We start from the raw sequence: 12,928 nt of genomic DNA, 5'->3' as shown, positions 1-12,928 counted from the left end.
AGGATGGGCGGGACAAACAGAGATAACGGACCTGACAACCCTCCGTCTGTTATCGATAACGGATACGTCTGTTGATAACTGTTTGAAATATTTCAAGAAACGGTATGAATTTTGTTGCGCGCCAGAAGGGGAGACGAACATGCAGGCCACCGACTTAGAAATACAGTGAAGTAGGTCGGGTTTTTGCCTTGAAATGAAAACACCAACCGTTAGCTAAATGCTATTGGGCTGTAAAAGCTAGCTGTCATTGTAACACGAGCTAACTGACGATGAATGGAAAAAAACTTCATTTAAAACGGACTCCAGCTATTTGCAGCCACATGATGTTTGATGTAGCTAACAATAGCACGTTTTTAAGTGCCATCAGCAGCTATTTTAACGTTGCTGTGTGTTCTATTATATCGCTTTTCAACCTAAAATAGTCCATTGATTGTGATTGTGAGTGTCTGACTGTCCCTCACCTCTTCTGTCCAGCGTCTGTTTGCAGGTTTCCTCCTCTGATCTGTCTCCAGTCAGTGAGATGTCTCTGGCTCAGAGGGTTCTGTTGACCTGGGTGTTCACCCTGGTCTTCCTCATCATGCTCGTACTCAAACTGGACGGGAAGGTGAATGTTTTTCCTCTTTTAATGCCTGTCAGTCTGTTCTGATAAGTCCCCCCATTTCTCTCAGCTCCTGCATCCCATCAGCTGACATCATCAGTTAAGAGTATTTCTTCAGGAGGTTCACCTCAATCGAGATAGCTAAATAGTCAATTTAATGCAAATAATGAGTGTCTTTACTGCAATCAGTCCCATTTTACTCTCAGAATTCATAAAATTCATCATTAACCTCTCACCTGACCTAGAAAATGACCCACCACACTTCACCAATCACCTTCAATCACCTTCTCCCTCTCCTTCGTCCAGGTGCAGTGGAACTGGTTCCTCATCTTCCTCCCGGTCTGGGTCTTTGACGGCATCCTCATCCTCATGCTTGCCATCAAGATGGCAGGCCGCTGCAAGCCTGGCTACGACCCGCGCAACGGCTCCCCGGACCTGCGCCTGCGTGCCTGGTACCTGACGGCCATGCTGCTCAAGCTGGGCTTCTGCCTGACGCTGTGCGCCAAGCTGGAGAAGCTGGCCGACGTGAAGCTGACGTTTGTGTGCATACCACTGTGGACCATGTTACTGGGGGCGCTGGTGGAGCTGGGGCTGAATATCTTCCCTGAGAGGAGAGAGGCCTAGATGTCCGGTTCAGTCATTACACCAGAATTGTTGAGGACAGTTTTGTGAGATTGAAGCTTTTGTTTTGTACATTTTGGCCTGATTATGTTTCTCAAGGCTGAGGGAGGAATCCAGTCCTCGCCTCAGACATTGGTATTCATCTTAAGAATGAGAGACTTTGTGTGAAAATAAAAATCATCACGTGGTCAGACCTCAGTGGAGTTTGCTGCAAGGGCTTCAACAGGGCTTCAACAGCTGCTGTTAAATCCGTCACAATCCATTCATTTAAGATGATCAGTAAAGCTCAAAAAATGGCTCTATTTTCTCTACAAAAAGTGCTATAAGGGGATCAACTGTACTGTATAAGACTACTGTGAAGCCTGCACTGGAAGAAGCATTAACCTCCTCTAATGTTTGCTTTTGTTTTCAACTCAAGATGTTCAGTATTCTCGTGTTTATTTTCACTGTATGTAAAAACCTAGCACAGCTGCTTTTCTAAAGAACTGCAGGAACTGAGTGGCGTTCAGTGACTCCGCTTCCTTTATTTGAGCTGCAGAGCATCAACTGTCGACTCTCGGTACCAGACTCAGTGTACATTTCCTTACATATGATCTCAATGTTGTGTGGCACCTTTTCTGTTCATTCCTGTGTTGTGGAGAGGAGCCGGCCAAATATTATTTCACAAGTTAGAAGTTAACCTTTAGAGGTGTTCATGACAAAAGCTTGGATTTGCCTGCATGCAAACAACAAGGGGAGTAACTTAAATCTTAAACTACAGGCCACCTCCTCTGCACTGCACAAGGTTTCTTTTGTACTATGTAGATGATCATGTGCTCAGTAAGCTGTCATGAGGTACAAAGGTCCAAGACACGAATCACACTCTGTGACCAAAGTGATTCACGTTCAGATGAATATGGACAATTCATTTTTCAGGCGTAAACATGAGCTCATTGGAGCACTCGCTTCCCGCAGTTTTCTAGTTGCGTCATTGTTCCATATTTCCAGCTTTATGGTACGGCTGACACTGCGCATGAGTGACATCTGCTTTGTGCCATTAGTGTTTCGAATACATTCATTGCATTGTTTTGCACTGCGTAGAAATAAGAAGGAATCAGTGTTTTGAGATCAAAAGTGTTTGATAATTCATGCATGTGTTGTAAAAATAAAAATAAATGGTTTCTGTACATTAAACTGTTCGTCTCAGTCGTTCTGATGCTAAAATAGTTTGCACAAGCAGCAGTGATAATGATGGAGATTCACACTCAAGTGTCGCCAAGATCACAATAGTTACAGACTACAAGAAACAAAGTTTTGTGGTTTGGAGGAAAATCCTGGCGGGACATGACCCGAATTGAACTGTGAAGCCACCGCAGAGCCAACAGCAGTTCCGACTTCAGTTCCTCTAACACAGAAGTCTTTGTCCTTTCTGTGTACTTTAGATTTAAAATATTGTGGTATTTAACAGAATTTGAATGTTCAAATATTTAATGGTGTCACAGTAGTGTTTCCAGTTTCCAGTCTTTGTGTCCGCAGAGCTCCAGCTGTCCTGACGCTGTCCTGACGCTGTCCTGACGTTAGGAACTCAAAGCATGGACAGAAATGATTCACAAAGGCACAATAGTGGGCTCTCTGCCAGGAGGCGTCAAGCATGCCTGCGGCCAGTTTCTACAGTGGAAACCGCTTGAATCAGACCCAAACCTGTAACGCTGGCCGTCATCAGAGGGACAGAGGCGAGTGTCCTCTGTGCAGAAACAGGGCTGAAACAGGGTGGGTGTAGCAGCAGAGTTAGATGAGCTGGTTGCTCTGCAGGAAAAGAGAGGAAATAAAAGCAAGTTTGTGTTTAAACAAAGCAATGTGGAATAACAGTGAGCTTGCAGTGCTACGGCTAATTGAGCATTCAGGCATGCGTGGAATTCCTCAACACACTCTAGACTGTAAATTACTTCAGCTGGCACTCGTCCCACAAAATCCAGTCATATGCAGCAGGGAAAGTAAGTGTATTTATTCAAATGCATTTTCGGAAAGAGCAGATTGCAGGTTGAACCTAATTGTATGTAAGAGTGAATAGAAGTCTTAAACTAGTTCCAAACTATTAAAATGCTACTCACAGCGCACAATGATGCATCTTTATTAATGATCTAATACTATAATATCAGAGGTAGAACAAGTACTTTTGTTGCCTCTGGTATATTTTGCTGCTAACACTTCTGTAATTCTACTTAATTAGGATTTTAATGTACTTTAACTTATCTGAATAGGCTTCTGCTACCACCAGTGGTAATGCAGCATGGAACAGTGATCATCTGGCCGGTGTTTCAGGGGCAGGAGAAGTCATAAAACCCACATTAATTTCACAGCTTAACTGATGATGACCGCCGTTTCAACATTAGTGTTATAATGGAACATCGACCTTGAGAAAAGACCGTACAGTGAGTGCGTGTGTGTGAACACACTCGTGCAGTTCAGTGAGGTTTTTCTGAGTATTCCCTCCAGAAAAAGCCCCTTTCTTTGTCTCCGCTCCGACTTCCTGCCTCACTCCCACTCACTGCGAAGGTCAGCTGAGCTCCTCTGGCGTTCCTGCTGAGCACGAAAGGATGAAAAAAAGCTGTTGTGAGGTGCGTTTGACCTGATGAACAGCGGCCCTGAATTATGGGGCGGCTGCTGCTGCTGCTGCGCTGTGGCGTGTTTGAGCTGTCTGCTCAGATCTCGCCTGGTGAAAACTGCTGAGCTCATTGCTGCAGACTGCAGTGAGTGGGTGGCTTGCATAAGAGCGACACAGGGAGAGGAAACAAAGGCAGGTATACATCAGACAAAGGTGGAGGATAGTTTCTCTGGTCTTTAACCAACCACATTTTGAGACATAGAGGTTGGTGCCAAATGGTGAATACACACTTCTGGTATTAACATCTTAAATCTTACACCTTAAAGCAATGTTTCATATTAACAACAGCCTCTATTGCAATCGTAGAGAATTATCATCTGACAATGCAGTTCTGCTTAGCTCTGCAGCTTTAAAGCGTCTCTCGGAGCCTCATTTCGGCCACAGCAGACAGTGTTTCTCACCATAACAAGCTGTGTGTTCCTGAACTCTGACGTCAGTCTTTACAGTATTTGAAATCCTGTATTGTTTACAGCCACGTTCTCTGGCTGCAGTCTTCTTCTTCTGCATCTGTTGGCACAGTATTGCCACCAACTGTTGATCAGTGCAGTGTGAAGCTGATGCTCTCATGCTCACAAACAGGGATCCACTCATGAAAACTCCATAGAGCTTCTAGTCGTCAAAAATCCCATAAACCATCCCTACGCCTCAAATTTTTCCTTCCCCAGATGTAGAAAATATATTCAATAAGACATACATATTAATACATTTCTCAATTCTTCAAAGTTTTTCCATTGTTTAACCACCAGACCAGGACGCATCAACTCAGGATTTTCCATACACTGAACCTTTTATTAGCTAGGCTCATATTTGAAGTAGAAACCACACTACAAGTTTTTCCTCTTTACAAAACGTCTTATGTACACTACAGTGCTGACAGTTAAAAATCACAGAAACAAAATAGAAAGAAAAAAAAAAACAGACCAAAACCTTGAGATAAATAAACTCTGTGAAAACAAAGCCAGCCCCTGAAGACTTGTTTTGTTTTCAACCATAATTTTGTCACATTTGTACAAAAAATATAGAAGTTCCTGTCAGTTTTTTTTTCTCATTTGTAACATCTGAAACCCAAAAGCATAAAAAGAGCTGCAGAGTGCCTTGCAACTGGCATCAAGTGCTTAATTATCACCTCCCTCTCCCCAAAGCCACAGAGTGAAGAGTTCTGTCTGGAAGGTTTTATTAATTTTCAAATAGGTTTCAGGCTGGCATGAAAAACACAACCCTGCTTTGAGCCGCAAAGTTTGACTCATACCAGCTCGCGCCGCAGATATTCAGCAGCTTGAGATCCCAATTTAAGGCTTTGCTCGCATTTTCCAGGAAGAATCTCAAGAACTGGGACTCCTGAAAATGCCCATGAAAGGACAGAACTCCTTCCCTGCATGGCTCTGGACCATTTAGTAGTTCACAGTTAAGGACAGGCACTGGGGAAACGTCGTGGGCTACATTAGCATGTGGGCTGCACTCCAATATCGATAGTGAAATCAAGACATCGATCTTCCACGCTTGTGGGACGAGCACTGAGACAAGAAGAGTTTGACTTCAAAATCAGATATTCGGCATTTGGAAAAAACATATATATAGTCTTCATAGTTCATAATTTATTGTACTTTTAAAACACAAGAGGTCACTGCAGTCCCTGCTTGATAAATAAAACACGTTAAGAAACAGGACGCTCCACACTGTAGAGAAGCTGGACTTCAGGTAAAGAGATAAATAGTGCTTTGGGAATGAACTCTCGACAGTGTACCTTCGCTTTTATCCACAAGGAATAAAAACAACTTGTATCATAAAATGCTGAGGCCTGAATGACTCATGTAATAGTCTTGGAAGAACCTGAAATTATGAATAATCTGACATAATCTGGGATTCGTAAAGCATCTCCAATAATATCAGCTGTAATTAAACAGCGGTTGGTATACATATATATATTGTTACAAAGTGCGGTAATGAGTCACGTTTGGGAAGTGCTGACCTCCAACATCTGTACGATATTGCTATACTTCTTATCCAGATGCTGTGAGGTCTTAAGCTCACTCATAGTGAGCTCTAATACAACGTTACGGACTGAAGAATATTTCAATTACCCTGAACCTGAAAGTCTTCACAGCCCACTAAAATCAGTGAAGCAGGTATTAGGAGGTAACTAAGATATCAGGTTTTTGTTCTTTTTAGGAGACCAATATATTTGTGGATGTGTCCTGAACGTTTTTTTTCTTTTTTTTTTTTTTCCTGAGACTCTGAAAGGATCCGTGTAGGGGCCTTGGCTGGGTCAAATTCTTCCTTGGCTGACCAGCAAGTGCTTGGTTTCCAAAATTAGGAGCCCCTGTTACACAGCCAACAGACACTGAAAAACACAGCAGAGTTACACTCAGAGCTCTGCCACTGCTGCTGACAGCTACAAGCGAAGAGCAAAACTTTTAAGGAATAGTTTCACATTTTGGGGAAAGATGCTCATCGTTGCTATTCTCATGACTGTGTGATATGAAGCTACTGGCAGCAGCCCCCCCAGCTAAGCTAATCGGCTGCTAGCTGTGCCTTAATATTTACCATACAGACATGAGAGTGACTCTCGACAAGGCTGCAAATAGACCACGTTTCCCAAAAAGGCCAAACTATTCCTTAAATTTGGACTCTCTTTGCTGTATACTGTAGTTTCCTATACTGATTTAGAACATGGGCGTTTCCTTATTTAGTGGCATAATATTCTTGTACAATAAAACACTAGAACCGTTTAGAAAAATCACTTAAGATACCTGTTAATTACATGTAAGCACCCTCAGTGAACATGATTCAATGGACTTTTTATCAATCAGGATAAAAATACTGTCACCGTGTGGTCAATGGGGAAATGCATTTGTGTTTAAATGCAGCAGATTATTGCAGAGCATTATTGCTCAAAATACAATATTAGGGAAAAGTACTGCGATATACTGTATTAAGATGTATCGATACAATATAATGGAGGAAATATTACATCAACGCAATCGCGTATTGTATAATATCACAATTTTTCAACCATCATTATTCCAGAAACAGTCTTGGGCACAAAGAATACACTCGAGTTAAAAGCCACGAAAAATGGAAGCATTAGCTGCAAGTTTCACAAAAAGGTCATCGACCTTTTTCATATAAATATATGACACAAAGTCTCCTTCCTACGTCTGATGGCTCACAGATACTCTGACATTTGAGGGTTATGCTCACTTCAAAAAAGCACAACCAGACAGCAGTTTTCTCAGACTCCGGAGCTCGTTCAAACCTTTGACACTGAACAACATCTTTTTAAAGTCAAAGCTGAACCAAAACGAAGCAAAAACAATAATCAATCGTCAATGCTTTTGAACGCAAGCACAACCAAAGCATCAGTACAATCTGAAAGAGTCCAGTCGAGAGGTCTGGGATAAATAATGTCCAACTCTGCTTTATAAACTACTGTGTTCAAACGGATACGCTCCACCGGCTTCCTCCACCTTTCCTTTTTACATCGCTTTACAACAACAAAATAAAACCGTGTACATATACAGTCCTTTAAAAACAGCATCCTATGTACAAAAACTACTATAAAATCTGTTTCCGCTCCTCTTCATGCGTCGGGGGAGGGGGCGGTGGTAGAGATGGAGGAGGGGGAGGCGGCGAGGAGCAAGGAGGGGGCGGGGGGTGGGGGAAAGGTGGCGCTGAGGTTTGGTATTGGGGGTAAGAGCTTGGTGGTTGAGTGAGGAAAGACTGAGGAGGGAGGAAGTGGTGAGAGGGGAAGTGGGGATGCTGAGGGGGGAAGAAGGTTTTGGCGTACTGCTGATGGTGAGACAGGTGAGGGGGGAGGGACTGGGAGCTGCTGGGGGGAGTGTGTGGTTGAGACGGGCAGGCGATTCGGGGCGGCTGGTAATACGGCTGAGACTGCGTGGTGATGTTAGGTTGGTGCGGTGGGTGCAGGTGGAGCTGGCTTATGTGGACCGAATGGGGGGGCGCTTTCTGGCTGAGGAAGGAGTTCAGAGTTTGGGCGGGCAGACAGGGACTCGGGGGGAGGACTTGAGGCCTGTGAGGGAGATGGGAGTGTGGCAGCAGAGGGGGGAAAGAGGGGGGAAGCACGTGAGGGAGGTGAGGAGGAGGGAGGTGTTGGGGCGCGTATTGCTGCATGTAAATCCCTTGCCGCCCGGCGTCCAGTGGCGGATGCATCTGTGGATCCGTCCCGGAGTCCACACTGCGAGTCCATTTCTCCTGGAGCGTCCGAGAGTCTGTCGGCGCTCGAGCTCCCACATGTGTCCGAGTGTCAACCTGCGAGGTGCGCGTTTGTGCATCTGCAGCAGGCGGCCCACGTGACGCCCGGACCTCGGGCAGCGACCATGTCCGAGCGTCTGAAGGGACATCTGTCTGTAGGCGAAGCGAGTCTTTGCCCTTCTTCGGTTGGTCTGACTTTGAGGAGGAAGGCAGCTGGGACGTCGAAGACATGGCAGGAGGAGGGACTGTGGACACTGCAGGTTTGGAGCTGGTGAGGGAAGATGTAGTGGAGGCTGAGGCGGAGGAAGATGTGGACAGGACAGGAGACGGAGAAGAAATAGAGGACGGACAGCTAGCAGCATGGGAGGAGTGCAGAGGAGTCACAGTTGAAGGCGATGAAGACGAGGAAGACTTTGAGATGGGTGATTTAGGAGAAGAGGAGGAACTCGAACTGGAAGACGTCGTTCTGCTGTCTGAATGATGGTAATGGTGTTGATGATGAAGGTGCTTTGATGACGCCGCTTTGGGTTTCGTGTCCTGATGAGGAGGCTGGGAGGCTGGAGGAAGAGGCGAAGGGGATTTACTCTGGCAGAGAGGAGGCGCTGGAAGTTCTGCTTTCATCTTTGCAGGTGGTGAAGCCTGCTTGGGTTTCTCTCCATCATTTTCCCTCTGCTGCTCTCTGTCTCCAGTACTGCTCACGGTTGAGTCCACTGAAGGAGCAGGCGGAGACGACAGAGGTGGATGTTGTTCCTCATTTTTGACAGCTGGCAACGTCCTGTTTCCTGCCATGTCAACCTCTTCGTCCTCCACCTTAACCCTCTCCTTCACTCCTTTCTCACCCTTCTTTTCTCTCCTCCTCTCCTCCTCCTCTTTTTCCTTCACTATTTCCATCTCCTTCACCTCAATCTTCTCCTCCTCCTCCTCCTCCTCCTCCTCCTCCTCCTCCTCCTCGCCCTCTCCGTGGTGGTATTGTTTTAAGCGGACGTGCCACGCCAGGCTGCAGACAGACGACACGGTCTTGAACTGGTGGACCACGTTGCGAGGGATGAAGTAGATGTCATCGTGGCAGAGGCGGATGCGAGCGTAGCGGATGCCCTCGCGGCGCAGCTGGTTTAGTTTGGCATCATCCACCCACTGCACACACTGCAGAGACAGAGGAGGGGAGGAGGATTTAGATGAAAGAAAAGAGCAGGTCGATTCCAAAAATCAAACCTCCATCAACTTTGAAGTTTTCTCTTGTTATTTTCTCCTTTTAGTACAAACATAAAAACCCTGAATCCCTACCTGAAAGCCAAAAGGCTACATTTCACGTGCAATTAATCTTATTTTAAAGTAATATGACACAATATGAAATGCAGATATCATAATATTGCCAGACAAATGCTAACTAGCATCACTGATCTTACATTTATCTATTTATTGCTAACAGCATCTTCGTAGGAGAGAAGTTAGGACAGCCACAAAGGCCTTTTTGCAAAAGTTAATGTGTTGTAATCTGAAGGTTTTAGGAAATTCCTTTTGATCATTTCCAGAGCAGAGAGAGCTGCTCTGTGGCTATTTTTGTGCTGGTACATTCTCCACACTCGAAAAAAGTCTCTTTAACTCAACAAAGAAGAGCTTCACGGCTTAAACAAATCACATCAAAATGATTTTAAAAAGAACAGAAGAGAACAGTCTGGGTACATGTATGTCTCACCATTTCTGAATTTGTCTTTACTACCAACCAACGATCACCAGGACTGAATACTGAAAGTGTTAAGTTAGAACGTGTGTACTTAAAAACAATTTTTTAAGCACTTTTTATTTTGGAGAGATGCCTGGCTTTAAGTGAACTAGACAGATTTCTCTAATGTGCTGCAGTTCAACATTTCCTCCACCAGGTGGCAGCATCCCAACATCAGATGATTTTAACTGTCTGTGCCAGAGGTGATAACACTCTAACAGTGTTAAAGAGTAAGTGTTACATTAATTTAACACTGTAGAGGAAGTCCTACATAGTAAGGATGAGGTGTGAGCTGTGCTTTCTGCATGTGTGTGTGTGACGTAAAACCTGAGATAGTGGAGGTTCATGTAGGTCCAACTGCAGCCTCTGAACTACATGGGGGAAATCACCAGCATGGAAACACACGACGTCTTTGGTTACACGAGGAGGCTCCGAGCTGAAAGCGAGGGAGGACGGAGTGACAGAGGTTACAGGATATCTGTTGGTAAGCGTATGCTGCTTCTAAAGACATCACACGGCGCTTCGCTGCCTACCTTCCTCCGGACCGTACAGCCTTCAGCACCCCCACGGCTGCTGTGGTTTGACGTTCAAAGCCCTGACCGATGTGGTCAGCGTGGGCCCGAGTTCGATCCTCAAACAGCATCTCTCTGGGCTCGCTGGTCCTGGGCAGCGACTGCAGCAGGTTCTTCACCTCATTGGTGGAGCTACAACCCGGCAGAAATGAAAACGGCTTCAGAAACAGCGGAGTGAAAAGCAGAAAGACACACAAGATGTGTCCACGCAGATCCACAAAGAGATTTCTCCCCCGTCTCTGCTGTCCTGCTGTCTAAATAAAGAAGGAAAATGTCTACAGGCGAGTGGGCAGCTCACTACTTCCCAGCTTTGTTTATTGCTTTGTTTCCTGTCTGCTGTGGTAAAATAAAAGTACCACAGCGGCTTTATCAGCTGGTGTTGTTGTTATCTTGGTTGACATTGATGTAATCCAGACGCCAAGGTGTGACATGTGGAGCAAAAAGGATGTGAAAGAGGATGAAAACCTGCATCAGTCTGGATATAATAAAACATTCTTCTTGTGTTCAGGAAGTGTTGGAGCCTGTAGAGCTGCAACTGATGAACCAAGGTCATTCTTACTAATTATTATGACTCATTAATGGTTCGGTCTTTACATTTCAGCAAAAAATAAATAATTTCCCAAGGCCCGAGTTGGCATATTGTCTATGTCTTTTTTGGCCCAATTAATATGGGAAAACTCAAAAATATTTACTTTAATATGATCAGCAAGAATTCACATTTTATAAGATGGAGTAGGAGAATGGTTAAGAATTTTACTTGTAAAATGACAAATACAATTAATCAATTAGCAAAATAATCGCTGATTCACTTCCTGTTGATTAACTCATCAGCTAATTGACTAATTTCACCTCTTTGACAGCATATCAGGGCTGAAACGACTACCTGATTGACTAGTCGACAGTTAGAAAAACAGCTGCTGTTTTGATAAAAAATTTGTGCCATTTATCAAGAATCAAATGTCATTTGCTGGTTCCAATGTCTTAAATGTGAGACTTTGCTGCTTTCCTCTCTGATTTAATATGATTGTAAAGTGGATCTACTTGTGTTTTGTGACCAAAAAGGCAAACTGAAGTGTGTAGCTTTAAGTTCTGGGAAAATCCAACAGGTATCTTTTTTCTCACACTTTATAAATGATTAGTGAAAAAAAAAAAAAAAAGATGATGAATGTAAATGTTGGCTGCAGCCCTGGAGCAGCTGTGACATAGAGGATGAAAACACACATCAATGTGTATTCAGTAAAACAGTTTTCAGTAATCCTGACTAAATGTTTCACAGCACACTGAAAAACAAGAGTTACTGTCTGCAGATATGAGCTTTTTCTACCTTTACATCCAATATCTTTTCTTCCCATGCAAATCTTTTTTTTTCCATGTTTGCTCTCGGCAAAAACGACTTTCATTACATGATCAATATGGCGTCCATTTAAATTCACAGCTAACAGGAAAAGGAGAACGAAAAATTCTACATCAGTAATATCCTCTTGGAAACATTTATGAAAGGCATCCAGTTGCATTTTAACTAATGGAAAGTAAAAAACGAGTTAACAGGTACAACCGCTCAGCTTCTCAGTCTGCGTGCATGAAGCCATGCTGCCAAACAATAGAAGTACTGCAGTCAGCTCACTACTGGATCAGTGACTCACACTGGAGCTGCAGTCAGATTCAAACAAGAGTATAAACACACACACACACACACACACACACACACACACACACACACACACACACACACACACACACACACACACACACACACACACACACACACACACACACACACACACACACACACACACACACACAGAGTCTGTGAGAGATTCCTTCGAGAGCGTAACACAGACACACACACATACACACACACACACAGACAGAACGGCAGTGAGACTACTCGTGCTCAACACTTAATTGTGCATTCATTCATTCGGAGATAAGAGGAGAGAGGCAGGAGCTGGTGGAAGAGGAAGAAAGAAGCAGAGGAAAATAGTACAGAGAGTAGGGGGAAATGAAAACACACACACGCACACACACACACAGCTCAGTGTGTCTGAGCTGACTGCAGGCTGACAGTAATGAATGTAAAACCGGGAATCTGGTAAGTGAAACACTGAAAAGAAGAGAGTGTAAAGGGAGGAGTGCTGAACGTGCACATCCAGAGTGATCTTTCAACTCGACTATCTTCAACCGTCCTCTATATGTGAGGTCCTGTTGTTCCGGCACCATGTATGTCAGTGTGCAGTGTGTCGGTGTGTGTGGACTGCACCAAGTCGTCAGGGCAGATTCCTGTGCATTTATGGGCAAATAAAGTGGGGGGGGGGGGGCGGATAAGCGAGGAGACTGAGAGGAAGAGATGAGTGGGAGAGAGGAGATAAAGGAGGGAAGCAGGAGGCGAGCAGGGGGATAAGGCAGGAATAAAAAGGAGCGTAAAGCAGAGGGAGAAAGGGAGACAGAGGGAACCACGATCTCTGACGACAATCACCGTTAATGTACATCTTAAAGCGACAGCACACTGTCCTAAAAAAAAGGTTGGACATCATGTTTCACAGGGGCTGTAACTAGTG

At 44.4% G+C, this 12,928-nt stretch overlaps 2 protein-coding genes across 2 annotated transcripts in view; one reads left to right on the top strand and one right to left on the bottom strand.

Annotated features, from left to right (window-relative positions):
* The first annotated feature begins 5 nt into the window (after nucleotides 1-5).
* LOC139350579 (transmembrane protein 60-like) lies at nucleotides 6-2,389 on the top strand. Its single transcript, XM_070992054.1, has 3 exons — nucleotides 6-170; nucleotides 475-604; nucleotides 905-2,389. Exons 2-3 carry the CDS (start codon nucleotides 521-523, stop codon nucleotides 1,220-1,222), a joined length of 402 nt encoding a protein of 133 aa, XP_070848155.1. The 5' UTR covers nucleotides 6-170; nucleotides 475-520; the 3' UTR covers nucleotides 1,223-2,389.
* A 2,236-nt stretch (nucleotides 2,390-4,625) lies between these two features.
* LOC139350671 (lysine-specific demethylase RSBN1L-like) overlaps nucleotides 4,626-12,928 on the bottom strand; it is a 34,709-nt gene continuing 26,406 nt past the window's right edge. Inside the window, exons 7-10 of the mRNA XM_070992189.1 lie at nucleotides 10,332-10,502; nucleotides 10,126-10,234; nucleotides 6,408-9,218; nucleotides 4,626-6,332 (exon numbers count right to left, since the gene is read on the bottom strand). Of these exons, the coding sequence (XP_070848290.1) occupies nucleotides 7,419-9,218; nucleotides 10,126-10,234; nucleotides 10,332-10,502 (2,080 nt within the window). The 3' untranslated portion in view covers nucleotides 4,626-6,332; nucleotides 6,408-7,418. The remainder of the gene's footprint in view (nucleotides 6,333-6,407; nucleotides 9,219-10,125; nucleotides 10,235-10,331; nucleotides 10,503-12,928) is intronic.

Source organism: Chaetodon trifascialis, chromosome 22 (genome assembly GCF_039877785.1).
Source record: "Chaetodon trifascialis isolate fChaTrf1 chromosome 22, fChaTrf1.hap1, whole genome shotgun sequence".
Classification (NCBI taxonomy): Eukaryota; Metazoa; Chordata; class Actinopteri; order Chaetodontiformes; family Chaetodontidae; genus Chaetodon; species Chaetodon trifascialis.
This window is presented reverse-complemented; position numbering and strand designations above follow the sequence as displayed.

Coding starts and splice junctions, on each gene's coding strand:
- LOC139350579 (XM_070992054.1), top strand. CDS start 521: ATGTCTCTGGCTCAGAGGGTTCTGTTGACCTGGGTGTTCACCCTGGTC. Junction 605..904: donor TACTCAAACTGGACGGGAAG/GTGAATGTTTTT, acceptor TCCTTCGTCCAG/GTGCAGTGGAACTGGTTCCT.